At 40.4% G+C, this 23837-nt stretch overlaps 1 protein-coding gene across 2 annotated transcripts in view; it reads right to left on the bottom strand.

Annotated features, from left to right (window-relative positions):
• Window positions 1–2233: 2233 nt before the first annotated feature.
• The window catches only part of DPYSL3 (dihydropyrimidinase like 3), a 102652-nt gene continuing 81048 nt past the window's right edge, over window positions 2234–23837 (bottom strand). For both annotated transcript variants that reach the window (XM_054976201.1, XM_054976202.1), the window contains exons 4-14: window positions 19289–19453; window positions 18020–18081; window positions 15647–15727; window positions 14859–14927; window positions 10921–11041; window positions 9462–9618; window positions 5675–5816; window positions 5092–5262; window positions 4236–4415; window positions 3459–3621; window positions 2234–2958 (exon numbers count right to left, since the gene is read on the bottom strand). In XM_054976201.1, the coding sequence (XP_054832176.1) occupies window positions 2870–2958; window positions 3459–3621; window positions 4236–4415; window positions 5092–5262; window positions 5675–5816; window positions 9462–9618; window positions 10921–11041; window positions 14859–14927; window positions 15647–15727; window positions 18020–18081; window positions 19289–19453 (1400 nt within the window). In that variant the 3' untranslated portion in view covers window positions 2234–2869. The remainder of the gene's footprint in view (window positions 2959–3458; window positions 3622–4235; window positions 4416–5091; window positions 5263–5674; window positions 5817–9461; window positions 9619–10920; window positions 11042–14858; window positions 14928–15646; window positions 15728–18019; window positions 18082–19288; window positions 19454–23837) is intronic.

Raw genomic sequence — 23837 nt, 5'->3', positions numbered from 1 at the left:
GAATGACCACACAGATGCTGTTAAGGAAATTCCCTAGATGAAGATGCACAAATCAGGTTCCTGGAAATATTTAATCATATTGGGCCCAAGTTCAAATTCCCAGCCTGGCATGGAAACTCATTTGGTTACCTAGGGCCAGTCACACAGCCTAATCTACCTCACATGGCTGTTGCTGTGAGGGGAGCCTGCTCTTGTAAGCTGCCTTGGGTCCCTATTGTGGAGAAAAGGCAGACTGTAACTGTCTAAAACACATGATCACATGCGCTTAGCTTTCTTTCACTGGAACCAGAACTTAAATGAATGGTATCCAGCTTTTTGTCTGAGAATAGATTTCTTACCCTCAGTCATCTACTTGAGATGAGAAACAATTTTTATTTGGTTTCTGAACATCTGTTGGGAATGCAAGCAATCCTTTAAAAATTGTTTTCCATACCGTTTACAAATACCCTAATCTCCCTTACAGAGTACACTACACAAGAGCGTATGGCCCTGTGTTTGGGAATTTGGCACCACCCTATGGCCAAATGTAAGCAATACAGAAACGTCAGTCCCTTAAATTGGTACAAAACTTGCAGTTACCATCTGTAAGAAGCTCAAGCCTTCAAATAAGCCAATGGTTGTATTCAAACATCATAAACAAGGCTCTTCACTTATGACATGAATTAGCCAGAAGCCCTCGCATTTGCATGTTCCTTCCTCTCATTGATTATGGAGAAACTGAAAAGCTTTGGAATTAATGGGAGTTTATTGCTATGATTAATTTGGATGAAAAACAAACAATTACCTAAGAGTCTCAGTTCAATTCCAATCTGTAGAGAAGAAAACAGTGTTTAGTATAATATCCAAATAGGGTGACGCAATCCTCTACCTCACTAGTCAGAAGAGAGAGTCACCAGGGTTTCACAGTCCGTCCCTCAGGACTAACAATACAAAGTCAAGTTAAAAAAATTGTACTGTTATAATTGACAAGAATCCAAATACTTCATGGGGTTTCCATCCAAAAGCCTCTCTGCTTCTTAACACTTCTCCTGAAATGGCCAACATACACTAGGAGCCCAAGTAACATGTTTTTGTGGACTCTGGTCAAGAGAGAGGGAATGTGCCCTTAGCTTTACACATACGGTCTCACACTGCCTCAGTGGGGGAAAGTAGAAAGCCATGGAAAGATGGAGGGCTATTCCAGATGACACTGGAAATCTGACATCATACAGAGAACTTACCCTTAATACCACTGCTTCTGAGCCAACTATGCCATAGCACCCCTGAAAACCAGACAGCATTCCCTCTCCATGAATAAATCTCAAGCTGCCCAGAAAAGATACAGGCATAAGTGCTTTGGGACTCAATACCTTTCCTCAACATGAGCTGTAGCTCTTGGTTTAGAAAAAAAAACTTTAAAAATTTAGAGTAATGATTTTGGGGACACTAGCTGGTGACAGGCTACCTGCTTGCCTGTCCCTCCCAACCTTAGATCTCAGGTCTCAGAACAAGAATGAATACCCACAGAACTGTAAACCTATGAATAATGTTTGTGGAATATAAATCATGGTTACTGATTTTGTCTTAAATAAACAAGCAAGATGTAAATAGAATATTATAGCTATATTGGTGACAAGACTCCTTATTGGTAAAAAGTATCTCCATCTACAAAATTCTCTGAAATAGTTATTTCACATTTGACAAGATTTAAAAAAAATTTTTTTTTAAATGTACACCACTGGCAGGAAGGAATCTGACATAAATAAGGATATGTCTAGACAGCAGTATTCCATGCTCTCCATTCATTGCAGTTAATTGAATGCATCATGAATCCACTTTATATCATGAATCCAATTTGAATCCACTTTGTAGGGTGCACAACTCTGGTTCTACAATTGGGAATCCACAGTGATAAAGGGCAATGGACTGGCATAGGTGTAAATGTGTGGTCTTTATGAATATTGTTGTGCACTCTGCCCACATTCAAAATTACCATGCAGTATGAATGTCAGAGAATTGTGCAGACTCGAGAGTCTTTGTTAGCACCCTTTTCAGAGATCATGGAGGAGAAAGGAACTTCAAGAATCATTGTCATGTCTCCACAAGGCTAAAAGTAATGCTCACAACAACTTTGCTGAGCACATCAATTAGCCATTTTTTTTATTCCCCTGCAAAGGAACAGAATCTAATAGAAGAATTAATTTAAAGAGGTAGAAAATAAAATGTTATCAGAATAAGACAAATAGAAAAAATGTTACTTTTGATTTTTTTTATTCAGTAAAATGTACGAAGTAATAAAATCTCTAACAGGAGTAAGTGATGTAACAGAGCCATTACAAAGATGGCCTTATGTACTGCTCAGAGGCAACTATGTCTTGTCAGCATTGAGTGGAAACAAAAAAAACATGGACACAATACACAGATCTACTTGGTCCCCCCCCTCAACCTCCCTCTGCCCTGCCCTACCTCCTCCTGCTCCCACCCATCCCAAACCTTAAACTGTGGTCTGACTCCGCCGAAGTCACCTGACTAAACAGCTTGTTCATGTTATTGATCTCCCATCTTGCTCCAGCCCCCTTCTTACAATGTGTCATCACACAAGCACTCACCATGTACAATTACATACTCTTAACTTAGTCACCGGTCAGATATGCATGCATGTAAAAAAAATTGGGAAAATATTAAGGCTATGAATAAACGTAAAAGAAACCCGCAATATTTTTTAAAGCTAGGTAGCGAATAGCATTTATGAAACATAAGGCTTGAGGCTTATTGATTCTTCCAAATTTGAACATTTTTTCCATTGCTCCTTTGTTCTTAAATATCAATGTACCATTGCTTAGTTTATCAAATAACAAGTTTCCCTCCCACTCCCTGATTACTGGGATGCTTAACTCAGAGATGTTATATTAGAGCGGCCTCCAGGGGGTGCTACTATGCGCTTGCTTGCTGAGCGAACCCCTTCATCAACCTGGGTACCTGCAGTATATGTACAAGATGGAAAGAAAAAAGAGAGAGAAAAATTAGAAGTTTTTCTTCTTGTGGCCATGAATCAGACACATGGGACTACAAAAATCCATGTTTCTCATCTGCTCTTTTTCCTTTCAATTGTCAATATATTCAAAACATTTACTTGGGTATCAATTACACTATCCAACTCCAGAAATACTATGCTTTCAATCAACAGTGAAAAAATCAGTGGTAAATTAGATAGTAGCAGGCAGAAGGCGGTCACCCACTGTTACAGCTAGTGGTAGCATGCGAAGGTGATGGCTTTTCTTTCCCTGTTTCATACCATTATTGGAACATTATCTAAAAAGCTAGCTCCATCACCTAGGTGAGGCGCAGCTAATTTTGAAGCAGCAGGGAAATTTATGAAGATTGCCTCCTACTGTACTAAATACATGCAACACCTTTTCAAGTGACTTTCTGTGTAGAGGTGCTGCAGATTTCAACCACTGCACCATTCTTATGCTTACCTGATAAGCTAAATCCAGATTGATGGAGATTCCTGACTGGAGGTGTTTGCCTGGTGGGGGATCCCCGAGTAGAGCCTACAGGGGTTCCCCCTTTAGGTGTAGTGGTTAAATCAAACACAGGACCATCATACATGCCTCTTGGAACAGCATGCATTTCAGCCATCTGTCATTAAAAGAAATTAAGCAATATTAATAATCACATAAGAACACATGCTAAGGGAGCTAGGCTTCTCTTACAGGGGCCCTCAAATTGTTGTATTTCATTTCAAAAGCCACTTCCACGGATTTTTCAAAAATACTTCATTCACCAATGGGTGAGGGAGGCTGTTTGCTTAGCTTGCTCTCTCACAAAACCAGGGCTTTTTTTCAGGGGGAACGTGGTAGAACGGACTTCCGGCACCTCTTGAAAATACTCGGCAATAGTGCGTGAAAATAATATTATTTCAAAGAACCCTGTGTGTTTCTTCCTCATTTCCCTCTTGAGAGTTCTGCCACCTCTTTTCCCAGAAAAAAACTCTGCACAAAACCATACAGAGTTGTTTTCTAAATATGGAAGGCAATGAGAAAGAATGTCATACAGAAAAAGAATAACCAGGTACCTATGGACAAGTGGGAGGTGCTGACCCCACACTAATTATGCCCCTCCTAGAAATGGGCTTCGGTAACAGCAGTTCTGTGGGGTCTTCCATATGGCCAGGATTTCTGATGTTACCTTTGTGGCATGGAAAGAGCATCTTTTGTTAAAAGCCTTGGTTCCCAAAAGCTTCTCTATCTTACCTTCCTCCTTGCTTTGATGCGCTTGTAGACATAATCTGAGAAAGGAGCACCAGGAATAAAACGCCCTGTCCCTTGTGTCACATGAAGGTTCCCGTCCTCCATCATTACTTTTCCCTGGCATATGACAACCAGTGGAGCTCCACGCAGCTCCATTCCTTCAAAAATGTTGTATTCAGCTGCCTACGATATATAAGGTTAACAACTTTGTTAACAATCAAAGCCCCTAACCCATTCATTACAATGTCCTGTCTCCAAATACCATATCTGAAGCTCTGTAGCACTGTGGAATAACCAAGTGGACAGGACAGGGGAGGGAGAATGAATGCGAGAACATCTGTAGGAACTGGGTACTGTTTAATGTAACTGGCTTTCAAGATTTTGAAAAACATTCTCAAGTGAGGCAGCTTTAGAGCTAAGAACTGAGAGAACACAGAAGATTCATGATTGACACCTTTCCCCCCAGGAGATGATTTCTTGGCCTGATGATACGTAGGGGTTTTTCTTCTGAAAAACAAATGTTCAATGCAATGTCTATGTACCACATTCCAAGTCACAGCTTAAAGACAAAATTTTATTCTCCATATTAGAAACTCCTGCCTTTACCTTTAAAAAAATAACAAATCTTCAGGTAAACATTCTACTATTTAACACTTAGCCCTGCTCCTTTTAAATTTATGCCTTTTTTAATTTCTACATGCCATAAAACAAAGGAGAGGTATCACAATATTGAAATAACATTTTGACAATTCAAATAAACAGTGGTTGGTTCTTGGTGTAGCAACACTGTGGCAATATGATAAATGGCTTTCCTCAACCTTTTAGATATTTTAACAAACATACCCCTGAGAAGACTTACCGACTGATGACTTTTGGCAGATACAATTTTCACTGCATCAGGATCCCATATCACCAGGTCACTGTCTGATCCTACAGCAATTCTCCCCTTCCTTGGGTACATACTGAAGATCTTTGCAGCATTGGTGCTTGTCACAGCCACAAACTGGTTTTCATCCATTTTCCCAGAAGCCTGTTAAGTATGAATCATACCAAAGTTAAAATATAGACAGTGAACAGCTAAATGTTTTAATGCAGCATGCACACAGAGTCATACCCTTGGTCTAGTTTCTCTAATCTGACTGAGAGTGACTCTATAGAGGTTCCTGCATGCAAAGCAGATGCTCTACTGCTGGGACACAACCTCACCCCTTGGCCAAAGTGGGATCTCACTGGATGGGAGCAGAAGTGTGAGGAAAAAACAAATTTTTCATTCCATTTAGAGAAATGCTTAATTAAATTATCATTCCTGAGAATCAATCCTTCTCCACATTTCATTAACTCCTTTATTTTGGAGAAACTCAGTGCTCAGAGCAAAAGCCTACGGCTCATCTCTACCATAAATTCATGTGCGCCATCCTCTCCTCCACAATCTTTTCTCTTACCACTGCTTTGTCCCAGATGACAGACATCCGTTCCTCAATACCATTGGTACCCTCCGGGATTGCTGTGAAGTTGTCTTTTCCAATTGCTTTCTGTGCTGTACTGAAGGTACAGTGTGCACTTCCCGAGACTTGGAGGTCACCACTAGGTAACAGGTAAAAAGGTAAGGACCTATTAGCCATGTCTTTGCTTAACTTGACAAGTAGACAGGAGTGGCAGGAGAAAGTGAAGTATTTAACTGTATTATATCAAGGCAACTCTTTTTTTGGATTTGTTCGCACAAAATGCCAAACTATAGACTTGCTACATTCCTCCCTCTCTTCAGTGCACCAGTTTATAGTTATCTTTGAACAATGGTTCAAGCTTGACCTCTATACCAGGATACCAGAATTTCAAAATGAAGTTGAAGCAACAATCCTGGTCTGAGGGAAAGCTACAACACACACACTGTAGTTTGCTAGTTTGGATGCAACAACCACCTTCAAACTGAGCACAGCCATGTAATGCCAAACCACAGTTTGGTTTTACATATGAACTGATCCTCTGAAAATAACAGCAGCTCTTTCTGAACAAAATGATGATGCATGCTTTTCAGTGAATATAAAGGCACAAACGATTTATCCTTTCCACAACAGAACAGAGTGGAATCAAAGTCTGCACCAGACTGACTGAACACTGAGGTTAACACATTAGCTCTTAGGGATAACAACGTATTAGTTTTAGTGTTCAGAAGTCTTGAATGAATACTGTAACAGAAACTAAACAGAAAATCACATTTATTCAAAGTTCATAAATAGGGCCTAACAATGAGAAAAGAGCAACCAGCTGAACTATAAACTCAACTACTCAACTCAACTGCCATGTTGTATGTGCTACATTTTTGCCCTACTGTGGGCCAGCAGATAAAATGTGTGATACAGCATTCCTGACCAGCAAAATGCAGACATTAGTGAGATCTCTTGGAAGAGTACGCAGGAGGGAATGATCTTGCTTTTAAAACAAGGAAACAACCAGTCGCTCTGGTGATTTTCTTCTCATTTTTGCATTGCCCATTTATTTAGTAAGTAAAGCCTCAGGAATACCATACCCTGAACCATACCCTGAAACAATCCAGATTTCAAAATGTGTATGTATGTATGCAAATCTTGTTTCCTTCATTAAGTCCTCTTCATCATTAGACAAGGAGAAAAGAAATCCTCTTGTTGGGCCCATATGCAACCATGTTTTGATTGCAGATGCATACACCTGCGAGCCACTACAAATGATGTGACAGGGACAGCTTGATGATTTTAGAAAACCACAACTCAAAAGAACTTGACCTGAAGTCTAATCAACCTCACCCCTTGACAGGAAGGGACACTCCACGGCTTGTGGAAAGCCACATTTGCAATTACCATTGACCAAAACAGCCCAAGACTACTGTATGCCTTGCATACTACCCCACCAAGCATACACACACAATTATGTAAGGACATAATATTAAATATGTATTTATAACTATTACCTTTTAAAATACCAGCATACTTCTGCATGTTTCCTCTCATCACTTGTCACTCTTAGCCAATCCTTGTGAATCTGGAGCAAGGGAAAAGGCTTCCCTCTCTACCTTCCCATTCTCCTCAGCATGAGGCAAAGCAGCTCAAGTGAAAGAGTGAGATTGCCCAGGTGCCTGAAGGAGACCAAGCTGTTCAGCTGGTCATGGAGAAAAGGGAGTGGCCAGCTGGTTTTACTATCTCTTCTACATGGCCAGTTTGCTTTCCTCTTAGCCATTGCTGACATCCTAGGATGAGACCTTAGAGGGTGCACAGAAGAGTAGGGAGATTTTGAAGAGGAATGGATCTTTACTTCCATTCCTACCACTGGGGTCCAGACTCCAGTCCTTCCAGTAATGACAGTTTCAAGGCAGAAATCACCTACTAAATACCAGCCCAACCAGGCAATGGCCTTGACCACTTTCCTGAAACATGTAGAAGGTGCTACATTGAGGAACAGTGCCCGGAAAAGCCACGTGTGGCTCCTGAGCCACTATGACAGATCTAGTTAGACACCCGATGAACAAGAGCAAGAAGGACCTTGGACAAAAAGCCAGAGGGGGAAAAAAACCCTACCATCACACAAACTCTGAACTTCAGTATTCAGACCTATGAACCTAAGATTTCTATGAAGAAATCTTTCGTATTGGAAAAACAGAGTGAAAACTTAAGTAACTATGATGGCTGCATTGAGATTGTACCACCTTGAAATCACTGAGTTACTGGACCCTAGCAACTGGCTGAGTCTCTCAGGTGATGTAGAAGCTACGGTTGGCAGCAGGTCTACAACTTCTGCCTTTCAAAAGAGGAAGAAGCAAAACCAGTTTCATTCTTTTAGTCCCTGTCTTTTCTGGTCCTAGAAAACTGAGAGGGCTACATTTTGACATCATGTGGATGCACAAGGAGGGGCTCACCGTTGTATTTCCAATAACAAGTATCCTAGCTGATTCCCATAAGTCCTGGGACTCCAGTTTGAGAAATGCTGGTGTAACTATTCACTTATTTGTTGTAAAACTCCTACAGAAACAAAGCTCTCTGCTCTGGCCTGCTATATTTAAGTGTAGTGACACTAGAGGGCAGCAAGAAACAATGGTAATGGCTTAACAATCACATCAAACTCCATGGAAATTTCCTCCTTCCTGGCATCTGTGAGCTGCCAGCAACTCAGCGAGCTAAAAGGACTCAGAGTAATTAAAAGAAGAAATTTTTTTAAAATCCGTAAAAGCCCTGTCTCAACACTAACAAAGGAAACTATATATAGAGAATGTTTCTCTTCCTGATGAACCCCATGTCTGATTTTCAGATTCAGAGACACTGAGTCTCATCGTCCCAGTTCAGGTCTTTGACACAAAGTCCTAATCCAATGACAATCCCTAACTCCCCTTAATCATTTGGTGCCATATGTCTACTTTATTGAGCAGAGAGATTTGTGTCAGTCTGATTTGTTCTAGTAAGAATAAAAACAAACAGGCAGACATAGAGGCACCCATCACCCAAACTTCCTGAGGACTGCATCCAGAAATGGAGAGCACAGAATTTACGAGAAGCAGGTGGTGCTCCTTTCAGCCAGCAGTGTGCTACTTTAAAAACACAAGGAGATGAAACAAGCTCAACTTGTAAAGAAAGCCATTACACAGTGACATTGTGCCGTCTCAGGAAGTTCCCATCTCCCAAACAATGTGTGCCAAAATTTTCATATGCAACTCATGCTGCCATTCCATTTCTGTTCTTTTCAGGCTGGCCAGTTCTAATTAACTCACACCTGCAAATACAGTATTTTCTCCAAGACACCATGCAACAGGTGCACTTTGAAATCAGAGGTGTATAGTACCCTGTATTTCCCAGACATATTCCTACTTTACAGCTGCCTACTAAACTAGTTCTGCATTGATATCCAGATCAGACAAATATACGATCGCATCAACTGCTTCTTCTGACTTTTGTACACATCTCTTTTGTGCATAATGATGATGTCTTTTTGTTTTTAATTTGAACAAATGATCATAGCATAATTCTGTATATGAAATATACTGCAACAGAAATGGCGCAGTATCCACTGAGTGAACAAGGCTAAGTAAACAGAATCTGCACTATTCCACTTGGAATTTCCCCACAAGTAAATATAAAATTCATTTTGTGCCTATGATCAACCTTTTCTACTGTTTTGAGGCCTGCTGCTGGTTAGTCGGATGCAGCAACATTTTTCTGTTCAAAACAAGTTATTGGGAGAGGCCAATTTGCATGTTGAATCACCAACCTGGCCAATAAAGAGTTGATATAATCAGGGGTTGTTGGATCTGGACTCAGAGGTGGGGAGGTCACAAATGCAGCAGCTTTTGCCCAGTTCTTGCTCCAGTAGTGTGTTCCATCTATTCCAAGGCTGGCTGTGATTGGCTCACCAAACACCACATTACCTGGTGGGGAGGGAAAAAAATGAAGGACAAGTCACACGAGCCATCACATCAGAAGAGAAACAACATAGATATATAGCTTCTGGTCTTGGCAGCAACCTTACATTTATAACTCCTGACTGGGCTTACTAGACCAAGAATGTGGCAGACATCTTTCTAATGGGAACTAGCTATAGGCAGCATGTATCACTTGAGCATGAATGTGTGCCCAATGGTTTTTATTAAGTTTCTGTCCACAATCTAGGACCCAGAGTATCATCTTCTGTATGTACCTTCACATTATCTAAGGTAGTCAAAGGTGGAGTGCTTTAAGTGCACTCACTTATCTTTTCTGAGGGACAGCAGGTAGCTAGAAGAATCCACCTTCTTGGTGGTTGTAACATCCTTCTGCAATTCTCCTCTTGATGTTCATTTTTTGGTGATTTTCAAGAGACTAATGAAAACTTCCTTCTATAGCAAGATGTTTATGACTCTTGGATGAATTTAGTAATGTTACGCTCATGGTATTAATGATTGTTATTTCATTATATTTATACTTCATTCTCTGGACAAGATCAGTTTCTAAAATAGCTTACAGCTATTGAAATCCAGCACACAGTTACAACTTAAGATATATGGATATGTATCCACTTCATGCCTCAAGTATTTTTTATGACACAGTCGGGGCACTGAGAGGTAAGCTGAGAGTAAACCAGAAGAAACACAATGTCCCTGAAACTCAATACAAAAGTAATATAATAAAAGTGGCTACTATTTACATGAAGAACCTGTGGAACAAGAAAGAAAGAATCAAGGCAGCCCCATTTGGAAATTATGAAGAGCCACAAACAGTTAGGGCCAGCAGGGACAAAACAGATATTGTTGTCTTAATGAGACAAGTTTCACTTTAGCACACATGAGTATTCGTTCTTCTAGTAATTTTTATAATTAGCTATTTTGGACTTTTTATGCTGGGCTGGGATTTTTTAAAATACTGGATTTTAATATCTTTTAATATTTTGTATTTATTATTTTGATTTTGTAAGTCACTTCAGAACAGCTTCTGGAGAGACAGCATAAACATATTCTAAATAAATGAATAATATTTTAACTTTTTATAAGTCACTTTGAGGGTGCATTTTGGGGCTGTAGGGAACGTACAATGATGATGATGATAATGATAATCTTTGTCCTATGGACTGATGTTGCTTGGAGTGGTGAGTTCTTTGTCTTATGAGAGGCCAAAGGAACAAATGAAGAAGACAAAGCAAGCCTGTGGACTGAACTAACATGTAGTTCTAAAGGTACAAGGAAACATTTTCACACCTTTTTTCCTAGCTTGTGAAATTAGGTCAGCAGCACTCTTGCTCATCACTTTTGTCACATACAAGGGGCAGTTGGTCTGGCTAGCAATGGTGATAGCACGGAAGACAGCTTCAGCCTCCAGCTGAAACAGAAGAACAACAGTGAGTGCTCAAAGATCATATGGCACAATGAAGTGCATTTCATGGCATTATTTTTTCCCTTTCCCAATGTAGGTTGGTTTTCACAGATACTTAAAGGCTTATGTTTTCAGACTTTGGTTCCCTTGTTTTTCTCCAAGCCCTCTAAGATACTTACTTTTAGTATTCTCTTTCTCTTTTAGAGTTAGAAATGCTGGTACCCACTTTCTAGTACCCCAATCATCTCTTCACACACTAGTGCTTTCCTTCAATTGTTAACTGAATCTAAAAGGTCTCCACAGACAGTTTACAAGCACACCCGACCAGGGATCTCTTCACTGCTATCTCTCTATTTTACAGGGTAGGAAAAACCTCCTCTCCTTAGAAGATCTATCCCCTTTCTTTAGCCTGTTTGGGAGTCTGCACCTACTTCCCAAACCTCCGTGCCAGCTTCCCCCAGTTCTCCTGCTGGTGTTAAAACTGCTCCCCATTAGTTCTCCTGCTGATGTTAAAATGTCTCCCAGCCTTTCACATTCGATTCCTCTCTGCTAGGACTGAAAACACTCCTATTTCCATTCTACCTTTGGAACAGCCTGCCACTCAAAGCTCTCTGATTCTGTGAGAGAAGGACCCTTAATAATCCTGCAGCTGTGTGTACTGCACTTCCAGGCTTTTAAAAATGTGCAGTCCGTCACACATGGCTAAACTAGTTATACTCAAAATATCTGCTGCTTCAACTCATGTCCTGCTCATGAGTGATGAACAGGAATTCCATTGTTCAATGAGCTCTTCAAATGCACCCACATTAATTTGGGTGTGCCCATCTTAATACAATCACATTCTCTCTCTCTCTCTCTCTCTCTCTCTCTCTCTCTCTCTCTCTCTCTCTCTCTCTCTCTCTCTGACATACACACACACACCACTGTTTCCAATTTTTAAAAGGGCACATAGTAAAATGGAAAAGTCTGAGATTTTTTGAGACTTTATACTTTAATGTCTCTGCGTGCCTTTGGCGTTTACTCATGAGCCCAGCTAATCCTGCTATCAAGTCTCGTGTCACTTCTTGTATAGATACTGCTGACTGCACAGATACAAAAAGAACAGATACAAAAATCAGGCTACGCAATCTATCAGAAAAATATGCAATGTATCAGATATTAGTAATGTGAGCACATGAAGCTGCCTTATACTGACTCAGACCAGTGGTCCATCAAGGTCAATATTGTTTACTCCTACTGCCAGAGGCTTTCCAGGGTCTCAGGCAAAGGTCTTTCACAATCCTACTCAATCCTTTTAATTGGAGAGGCCGGGGATTGAACCTGAAGCCCTCTGCATGCCAAAGAGATGCTCTTCCACTGAGCCATGGCCCCTCTCTTTAAGCCATGGCCTCTCCTTCAAGGATGCATCTGACTGTGCACACTCAAAGAGCAGATGAACTGTAAGCAATGCTTTACCAAAGTCATCTAATTTAACAATCTGAACAACCATGACCCCAAGGGATACTCTCTCTTCTCTGGTAAATAGATGGTTTAGTTCCTGAACTGGACAAAAGCAGTTACTGTGCAGATGCAGAGCTGCTCAGCATAATACTGTGCTTGCAGCTTTGCAAGGGAACATAGAGGCAATCCAATCAGGAAGGGTAGCTGAAGGTATTTGGAAAAGTTATGGTTTCCTGGTAAGCATGTTCACCGTGAAATTCTCGGAACACCTACTCCCAACCTTCCCCAACATAGCACACAATTTTCTACCCTTAAAGAATTACATGTTGAAGATCCCAAAAGAACTACTATTACGTTAACAGTAACTCATCCCTAAGCACATTCTAAGCCAGTGGTCTGCTCTACTTCAGCTGGGCCCAACCTATGTATTTTAGGGCTATAACTAAGAGATATTTAAAGGCTTAAAAAACAAGTGATTAGTCAATTCAATAAAAATAAGCAGATTTATTGCCAAAACTTGAGCAGCCTTTCTGCTATGCCAATGTGTGGCATAATTTACAATGTAATAAATAAACCTATCGCTATTGGTTAGAAAGAAATCTTAAACCTAATGCATTTTCATGTTTCAGTTCCACTAAAAGCAATTACAAATCAAATAGTAATTTACCAACTAAAGCTTATAGCCCCAACATTTTATAACCTAACTGTAGTTGTGTTTAGGGAGTCTTTGCATCTGGTTATTTGTTCAGCATTCTTATGTCCCAATTACATGGGCCTCTCCTCAGTTTGGCCACTTTTGCCTCCCATGACACCACAGGCCTGTAACTTTGTTATCATGATGCTGTTAGAACTTTCAACACTTCATTAAGTGAGATATTTTTGGAACATTGCATCATCCACTATTCAGCTTGACATCAGCCTAATAAGATGACTTCTGCCTTCCTGAATGTTGGACCAAGAAGTTGAAAACTGAACTTTTAAACACAAAACAGAACAGGCACATAAGTAAACTGTTTCAGGACCCAGAAAGCATCTGTAATTCCCAGACAAAGCTTGCCAACATTTCTGACTTAGTACTGAATATTATTTCCTTTCTAGATGACTTTAAGATCAGCATGAATACAAATTCTTTGGCTGCTTCTTTAATGTCAAGCAAATCTAAATGGTAACATTTTAAATTTGATCTGAAACAGCCACAAAAGGATTGCAGGGAAGGTAACCTGGAACCTGAATGGACAATTTGAGACCCACCCATCCCAAATATTTAGATGTTCTGGTATGAAGCCAGAATACTGAAAATTTAGCATGAGGACATGTGGGAACTTTAGAAATTGCCAAATTAAGTAAGAATATACTATTTCCAAACCATATTCCCCATTTGCAAGGTAATGGGACAATGATTATTTACTCAAACAGGACCTGCTGCTCACAGGGATGGTTTCAAATGGAAACATCCACAAAACCAACAGCAACACATGTATTTTGCCATAGTAGTAGCTCTTTAAGTAAGAGGCTCTGTTGGAAATGAAGGAAAGCATAGCGAGTGATTTAGGATATGCATTTCATTACACATTTGCATCAAGCAGCTGGGAGAAACAGCGGAGTGCTGCAGCTGTTGCTTATGTGCAGTCTCTCACTCTTTTGGCAAAAGAAAGAGCACAGACACTTTAACAGAATAGCAGGCAAGGAAAGGGGGTGGTTTGGGAGGCTGCTCGTGTCTTATTTATAAGGGTGTTCACATAGTCTTTGGCAGTCATTCTAAGAGCAGACAGACAGACAAATAAGTGCTGAAAGCCCTGCAAACCACCCACACTGTGCAAGTTTGTGCAGTAGTATGTTGCACTGCACAAAATCCTTGCTTTCTTGAAGAAAGCAGGGTTTAGACATGCACTTTGTCAGCTCAAGCCTTTAGAAATCGTGCAGTTAAAATCCATACCGCAGTGAATCTTCAATATTACTCTTCAGTGACTTAGAACACAAAGACAAAGATTCAGCTTCCATTGGATGCTGAAGGATTTTTCCTCTAGTATTTTAATGAAGAATCAAAGAATATTCTAGAATACATACATGTTTTTCTTGCAACATTTCAAAGTGACATAATATCCTGCATGGCTTCAGAATAAGATACAGAATGTAGGCAATGCCGTGCATCATGGACTTCTTCTGGAATTACACTGGTTCATGTCTGCATTGTGAATGCAACTATTGGATTTAGTGATTAACAGTGCAATCCTAAACAGAGTTACGCCAATCTAAGCCCATTGAAAGCAATGGGCATAGACTGGAGTAACTTTGCTTTAGATTGCACTGTAAATTTTTTCTTGCATTTTATGCAGTATAATTTCCTAGGCACCATTTCTTGATTTAGCTAGTGTTACCTCACCTCCTCTGGCCTACTCAGCACATGGCCCTCTGGACCAGTTATTCCCATCTCCAGCATTCTTGCTTGCTCCTAAAAGAAACACAAACAATAAGAATGAGAGGGTTTATTAATAAAACACTGATATAATTAAATACTATAATTAAACTGGAGACAGGTTCCTCTTCTTATTTCCCTTGCTCTTTCATTTCTGCTTTAGCCTTCTCTGAAACCAGCAACACAAATTTGGTGCATGGATTATGCTGAAAATAAGAAGGATGTGGGATAGAGGTAGAACTGAAATATGATGAATTATTAATTCAAATGTTATAGAACTTGGGCTGTCAAATTAACTAAGCTCATAGTTTATAAATTAGCATACTGCAAAACCATTTCTGGAACAGGATTCTGCATAATAACAATGGGGGCTCAGCAACCAATATTTCAATTGCAAAATTAACACTAGCAGAATCCAAGGAGAAAACTAGTTATCTGTGTGGCAGAACTTCTGTGTATAGGCAACTCTAAAAATTAATCAGAAGTTGTAAATGATCAGGCAACCTATTTTTGACAAGACTCCATGCACCTATTTAAGTGGTAACAACTTACTGGTAATGGATGTAACAGTTTACATCCAGGCATTTACAATATCTAGCTGGCTGGGATCCAATCTGATCCAACCTGAAAGAAGAGAGTCTCTGAGACTAAACTGATGCAATACTCTATGCAGCATCATTATCCCAAGATACAACCTTTCGTTATTTTTACTGAAGCCATGTATTTTGGCCATAAAATGGTAGAAGAAAAGTCACCTGTGCAATGATATCCCCATTTTCAGCATGGACTTGAGCTACAGCACCAAGATCTCCCAAGAAACTAAATATTTCATACAGCTGAAAAACAAAATGCAACAAGAAATCTCGCATTAAGATACTTCATCTTGTAAGGTTATGCTAATTTTAAATTGAATTTGAATTGTGGAATGCAATACGGGATTCTGGGACAATCTTGAAAAAGTTACTGACTGGTGTTTTTCCTTGTCCTGCCCTCTTTACTCATGAGTAGGATTTCCAAAGTTTTTTTCACTGTGCTTCCTGTATTTAACTACTGATCAGATGCTTTTCCTTCAAAAAGCTTAAAGACTTACACAATATGTAAAAAGCACATATATAAGCACATTAAAAATTATAAACCAATCAATAAACTTGTGACTGGGAGTGATTTGTTTGTTAGAGGACTCCATGAGGAATATTTGCCACCATTTTGTAAGCTTAATTCAGAAATCACATAGATAGAAACCTGGTTACTACAAATCAGATTCTAACAACAGTTCATGGAACAGACAAAAAGGTTTTGGTGGTCTCATGCAATCTATATATTCTCCTTCACACCAAAACAAGCTACCAGGGGATCTGGAATACTGAAGACTGAATATCTGGAGTCCTACTGTATACCTTGAGAGAGAAGGTGGCATGGTACAGCACACTCTCATCAGATCTCAGAAGCTAAGGAGGGTTGGTACTTCAATGGGGGACCCCCAAGAAAGATTCTGCAGAAGAAGGCAATAGCAAGCCACCTCTGCTTCTCACTTGCCTTGAAAGAACCTTACTGGGATCATTGTAAGTTGGTTGCAACTTGATGGCATATATGTACGTGCATACCATATACCTTAAGGTGTAGCGGTTAAGAGCAGCACAACTCTAATCTGGAGAACTACGCCTGATTCCCCACTCCTCCACTTGAAGCCAGCTGGGTGACCATGGGTCAGTCACAACTCTCCCAGAGCTCTCTCAGCCCCACCCACCTCATAGAGAGATTATTGTTGTGGGAATAATAATGACATACTTTGTAAACCACTCTGAGTGGGTGTTAAGTTGTCCTAAAGGGCAGTATATAAATCAAATGTTGTTGATGTTGTTGTCATTGTTGTTGTTATTATTATTATTATATGAACCTACCCATCCATTTTGATCATCTTCAGAGGCCTTGCTTTGGATGCCCCTGTCACCATAGGCTAAACATGTAGCAACCTGAGAAACGGCCTTCTTGGTTGTGGCGCCAAAACTTTGAAACTTCTTTCCCTGGGAGATTTGTCTGTCTCCCTCTACTGTTGCCTTCCACCAATAGATGAAGAATTTTTTGTTCTATTTGGCATATTCTCTATTACTGTTATTGGGTTTTGGTGCTGTGTGTTTATAATTTTTTATTTAGTTACTGTATATATACTTTATTTTAAATATTTATAATGTTGAAATGTTTTTATGTTTAATGTTTGCCACCTTGGAGACCTTAATTGGATGAAAAGGCAGCACAGGAAAGTGACAGACAGACAGACCTCTGATAAGCCCTATTCTCATTTCTTCATATTACCATCAGTTCTTTTAACAACACTAAACAGTGCCATCCTAAGCAGATCTACTCAAAATCTTACTGAAGTCTACTCAATGGGGCTTACTTCCAAAAAGTGTTTTTAGGATTACACTGTAAGCCTAGTAGTTCAAGGTGTTTCCTTTCAACTGTAATTTATTCAGCTCAACAAGTTTAGGTTAGTATCTTCTGTCAAGCAGGCTCTTCTGCAGGGATGTAGATAAAGAGCTGTATTAACATTTAATGTCTTTCACTTAAGAGCATCCAAAACGCCTATGTGATTGTGCCAGCTATTTACCAGCATAACTCCACATACTGAATGTATCTGCAGAAGATACATTTATATTTCCCGCCAATCTTCCCAGTATTCCAAATGGAATGCATGCTGCAAAGACTGAATACTCCAGCAACCTGCCAGGGATCCAGGAAAATTACTTCATCCTAGGGTTAAGTAACTTTTACATAATGTACAAGACCAGCCTTGCTGGATGAGACTAAATATTCACCTAGTCTAAAATGTATGTGTCTTATAACAGATACCCAGAGATGCCTCCAAAACTTCACATGCAGACCATGAAAGTCCCAACATCTGGTTTTCTGAAGTACAGTACCTTGGAACATGGAGGTTCTTTTTGCTTATGGTTAATAGCTATTGGTGGATTTTTTATTCATGATGTGTATTTTCAAATTACATTATAAAATTTCTAGAAGCTGCCTCAGGACTATACCCTTGTGCACTTTGATAAGGGGTTTAACCCTAAAAGGGGGGGACACCACTTTTCTACACACCCAGCTCAAAAGACCAGCATAGCTCTTACCTCTGTATTTGACATCTGGTACAAATCTTTATAGGCCATGTAAACCATGAAAGAATTAACTCCTAAAAGAATGGAAAATTGCATAAGAGAAGAAATTAGAAAAATAAGATGTTACTTCATACACCATTTTATTCAAATGGATATATCTGCAAAACATGTGAGAAATTACTCATATGGAATAGAATTTTTTGGCAAGACATGGTAGGAGATGAAAACTTTTTGCTTATTTTTCTAGAGCTGATTCTTTGGTATGCAGTACTAGTGATATAAAATCTTAAGTGAGGTCAAAAGCTTAGGACATTAAACTGATCATACTTTGGAAACAATACAATGTAGGACGCTTCCCACTTTGTCCTCTTTATTAATTTTCACAAAATTAAAGAAATCATCGTTTTATAGTAGGACTACTAATAATCAAAGGTACAGTTAGTTGATGAACAATAGAGTAAGAAAGTGTGCAATGGATAATTGGGATAGTTATGCAATATATAACTGTACAGTGTTAAAACAGCATCAATCATATACTTTTAAAACCACTTTTCACAGACCAAAACTCATTATCATGTTACTCCCTCTAGCCATTCTTCTGAAACATGTAGGTCAGCCAGTCTTTCCATTTTACTCAGAACAAAGTTACAAGAGTTCATGGTTGTTTCCAACAATGACTACTAAAGTCAATGCAGTGTTGAGCTGAAAATCCTTCCTGATTGTAAGAACAGATGTTATTGTGACACCTTTGTTAAAAGATATTTATCAACTGGAATATCTTCCAGAAATGCTAATATAAAATCATAATTTCTGGTACTGCACTGGTTCTTCAGCAGATACATTCCTCCCTACTCATCTGTTAAGCTTTGGAAACAGGACAGAAGTTCCTAGTTGAAGATTATTATGGCTTTATGCCAATAATTGACATGCCAAAATCATGTCTTACACAGCAGTGAAAGATAGGCAATTTATCAAGAAATCAGTGTGATCTCACTCCATGAAAAATTACAAAAAGAAGAAAAAAGGAATCACAAACATATGTAGGGCCACAAAATTTCATACTTAATGCATAAATGCAAATATTAGGCTTGTGAATCAAACAACTGGGAACATGTAGAACAGAAACATTTAAGCCTAAAGAGAGTAACGTGCACAGGACAAATAAGTTTTACAGATCTGTAGATGCTATAGATTCCAAATAACCTAGGACACCAGAATGAGTTAAGAGAAAGGGAAATACCCAGTACTAAAGACAAAACCTGGCCTATGGTAGTGACATACCTTTTTCTTTGATGAGTGTTTGCACTTCTTGTTTGACACTGTCATTCCAATGGGTGATGTCAACATGTAGGGAATAGTCACAGCAAGCCTTCCCATCACCCCATTCTCGCCACTTCTCATAGGCTTCTATCAGGCTGGACTCCAGCTCAGGGACAACATGGTCAACTATGAAAAAGAATGCAGCAAGCTGTAGTATCGTATGAAGGTACTGAGTACTTCCCCTGCCCTGTCTGGAGAAGATTTTCCATTAGCAAACTGTTCTCAGTATTCAAAACGTCTGCTGCCCACCCACTATAAACTCTCACTTGTCATAAGTGCAAGCTGATAGTGTTACTAGAAGAAAAAGTGAAGAGCCTGGAGCAACAGATTGGTACACTTCAAGAGATCAAAGAAAGAGAGGATTTCATCAACAAGTCTTCAGGCCCGGCAAAAGGATGGGGAGAGTGGTGGAAGGTCCAATAAAACAGAATATTCTCCTAATGAACCTCCTCTGAGATTGACAGCATGAGCCAAATGTGCAGAGCAAAATGGCACTCAGTGCTACTGGAGCTGAGAAATCAATTCCAGACCCTTGTTGATGTGACAGATGTACAACAACAAGGACCTGAAAGAACAAGTAGGGATGCCATGGAGTTATAAACAAATAACATTAGAAGGAAAAGGAAAGTCTTGGTAATTGTTGACTCTGCTGAGAGGAACAGAATGTCATGTGTCCAGGCCTGACCCCATGGCCCTAGAGGTGTGTTGCTTGCCAGGGGCAAAGATTAAGGATATCACAGTCTGGATGGCCAAGTTAGTCAAACCAAGAGACCATTACCCACTTCTGATGGTCCATGTGGGAACAAATGACATGGCTATGAACACCACTGGAAATATTAAGGCTGACTATGAGGTCCTTGGGAGGCAATTGAAAGGAATGGCGGCACAGGTAGCATTCTTTTCAGTCCTGCCTGTCAGAGGAAGAGGAATGCAACAGAAACAGAAGATTATGGTGATGAACTACTGGCTGTGTTCATAGTGCTGGCAGGAGTGATTTGGATTTTCTTGAAGATCTTGAAGGTTTTCTTGATTTTCTTCAAGATTTTCTTGAAGGTGGAAGTTTATTGCTTGCATGCAATAAACTTCCACCTGTCAAGGACAGGAAAAAATTTGTTTAGAACGGACCTTCAGAGATTCATCAGGAGGGCTTTAAACTGACACTGCAGGGGAATGGAGACAATTGGCGTAAGAATTTCAGGAAAGGAGAGTGAATAGCAGAGGCCTGTCTGGGAATGCCAGGTTAAAGAGGAGGGATGTTGCAAGGCTTTCAGTGCCTATATACCAATGCCCAAAGCTTGGGCAATAAGAAGGAAGAACTTGATCTACTAATGCTGATGGAAATATACGACTTAGTAGGCATTACAGAGACTGGGTGGGGTGATTTCCATGACAGAAATACAGTACTTATTCAATGAGTTATTCAAGAATAACAGGAAGTGTCGTAGAGGAAGTGGAGTGGGGCTGTATGTGAGGAAAGGGCTTGATTGTCAGGAAATACTGAAAGAAGTGACAACCCAGTGGAAAGTATCTGGGTGAAGCTAAGGAAGGGAAGGACAAGCAGTACTGCAACAGAGTCTGCTACAGACTGTCTGACCAAGGAAATGAGGTGGATTCTGCCCTCCTAGAGCAGCTTGATAGGGTATCCAAGAAACACAACATTGTAGTTATGGGGGACTTCATCTTCCCTGATGTGTGCTGGGAGACCAACTCTGCTACATGTCCAAGGTCACGCAACGTCCTGACCTTACTGGCCGACAACTTCCTTTCTCAAATGGAGGAGGAAGCAACGAGGGGCTCAACCATACTGGACTTGATATCAACCAACAAGAAAGAGTTGGTTGATGGTGTAAAGGTGAAGGGAACCTTAGGTAGAAGTGATCACATCCTCCTAGAATTCTTTTTGCTGTGGGGTTCCAAGGGAGTTTGTAGCCAAACATGCAGGTTAGATTTTAGCAGGATGTGTACAAATCTCCCAGGCCAGATGGGGGTGCTCCTGAGCGTGCTTAAAGAACTTCCAAAAGAGCTTGTAAACCCTTTGTCAATCATCATCCAGACCTCTTGAAGGACAAGTGATGTGCCAGAAGACTGGAGGAGGGCAAATATCATCCCAATCTTTAAGAAAGGAGAAAAGGACGAGCCTGGGAACTACAGGCCAGTGAGCCTGACCTCTGTCCCAGGGAAGATATTAAAGGTGTCAATCTGCAAGCATCTGACTAACAACATGTTGATACGGGGAAGTCAGTACGGATTTGTCCCCAACAGGTCCTGTCGGACCAACCTCATCTCCTTCTATGACCAAGTGACAGGCTTACTGGATCGCAGGAATTCCCTCGATGTAATTTATCTCGATTTCAGTAAAAATTTCGGTCCTAATGATGTTCTGATGGGTAAACTGGAGGAATGTGGACTGAACTCTAGGACGGTTAGATGGATAGGGAACTGGCTGGAAAACTGCACTCAAAGAGTAGTTGTCAATGGCATTATGTCTGATTGAAGGGAGATATCCAATGGAGTGTCACAGGGCTCGGTTCTGGGCCCAGTGCTTTTTAATATATTTTCAAATGATCTGGATGAGGATGTGAAGGGATTACTCATTAAATTTGCAAATGACATCAAATTGGGAGGAATAGCAAACACCCTTGAAGATGGGGACAGGACACACTGGAAAAGTAGGCAGATTTGAATAAGATGTGATTTAACATGGGTAAGTGCCAGGTTCTCCACCTGGGTAACAAAAATGCAAAGTGTGCATACCGGGTAAGGGATCCACTTCTGGGAAGCAGTGTGTGTGAACAAGATCTTGGGGGATGAGTAGATGAGAAGCTAAATATAAGTAGTCGGTGTGATGCAGCAGCAAAAAAGATAAATGGAATCTTGGGGTGTATCAACAAAGGCATAAGATCAAAATCACAGGATATCATTGTCCCACTATATACCACATTGGTCAAGTCTCGCTTGGAGTATTGTGTGCAGTTCTGGAGACCTCATTTCAAGAAGGATGTGAACAAACTGGAACAGGTGCAGAGGGAGCAACCAGGATGATCAGGGCTGGAGACCAAACCCTATGAGGAAAGACTGAGAGACTTGGGAATGTTCTGTTTGGAGATTTGGTGATTGAGGGGAGACATAATTGTTCTCTTTAAGTCTTTAAAAGGCTATCACTTAGGGGAGAAAAGGGAGCTGTTCTTGAACTGAAGATATGGGTTTAAACTACAGGTGGGAAGGTACCAGCTGGACATTAGGAAAAATTTCACATTAAGAGTAATTTAGCAGTAGAATCAGCTGCCTAGGGATGTGGTGGATTCCCCCTCATTGGCAGTCTTCAAGGAGTGGCAGGATGAATACTTGTCAGGGATGCTTTAGGCTGTTCCTGCATTGGGCAGGGGGTTCGACTAGATGCTCCGTAAGGCCCTGTTCAGCTCTATGATTCTATGATTCTGATTCAATGAAGGTAGCCAAGAATGAGCAAATTTTTAAAAAGGATGCTATGTTATGTTAAAGAGTATCTGTAGCAGAATCTTCTCTAAGAACAGCCACAATCATATTCTGATGAAATGAACTCTATCCATGAAATAAGGCATCCCACTACCATTTTATTTCTAAATGGCCGCTAGCAGTTTTGCAAAGCTACTGGCTAGCTTCCACATTAGTCTCTACAGCTATGAGGGAGTAATGGGGCACGTATTTGATGTTGGTGAGAGCAGCTATGTCACTTCTGGGTTGTACCATTGAGTTTCCAACAATTCCTGGAGCTACCCATTGTCACTTCCAGCCCAGGTTGTATTTAGAAGTGACATAGTGACATCAGTGATGTTGCTGTTGTTTATTGAGCTGAGCAGGCAAAGAGCTTTGTAGGCAGGAGGTTTCCTGCCATATATTCTGTCATACGAAATATGAAATTTTTGTTATATATTGTTAAGGTCTCCCCTGAGACTAATAAGTCTCATGTGCAGTGACTTGGTGATGCCGCATGGAATAGCAGCAATGGTAGAGCATTGGCACAATGCTAAGAATTTGTACCTGCCCTGACCTGGATAGCCCATGTGAGCCTAATCTCGTCGGATTTCAGAAGCTAAGCAGGGTTGGCCTTGGTTAGTAATTGAATGGAAGACCTCCAGCAAAGACCAGGGTTGCAGAGGCAGGTGATGGCAACCATCTCTGTTAGTCTCTTGCCATGAAAACCCAGCCAGGGGTTGCCATAAGTCAGCTGTGACCTGAGGGCATTCTCCACCAGCAGGAATTTGTACTCATGTTGTCATGTCTGTGCCCCATCCATGCCATTACTTGATGCTGACCTGTTGTTCTGAACCAATGTTTCATGCTATAATTTGATGTCATATTGCCAATGCTGTAACTGTTTTGCATTCACAGGCTTATTGAAGCTGCAGGTGTCTTATCTAACGGACTGTAGAAGCTCTCAGTGCTTCTGACCTTGTACACTGCTCACTCCCATGCACTGCTATGTTTCAACTTTGATCTGCTTTCTCAGTGTTTAGACTTGATAGTACAA

Source organism: Eublepharis macularius, chromosome 4 (genome assembly GCF_028583425.1).
Source record: "Eublepharis macularius isolate TG4126 chromosome 4, MPM_Emac_v1.0, whole genome shotgun sequence".
Lineage (NCBI taxonomy): Eukaryota > Metazoa > Chordata > Lepidosauria > Squamata > Eublepharidae > Eublepharis > Eublepharis macularius.
Note: the sequence above shows the minus strand (reverse complement) of the source record. Positions and strands in the feature narration are given on the sequence as shown.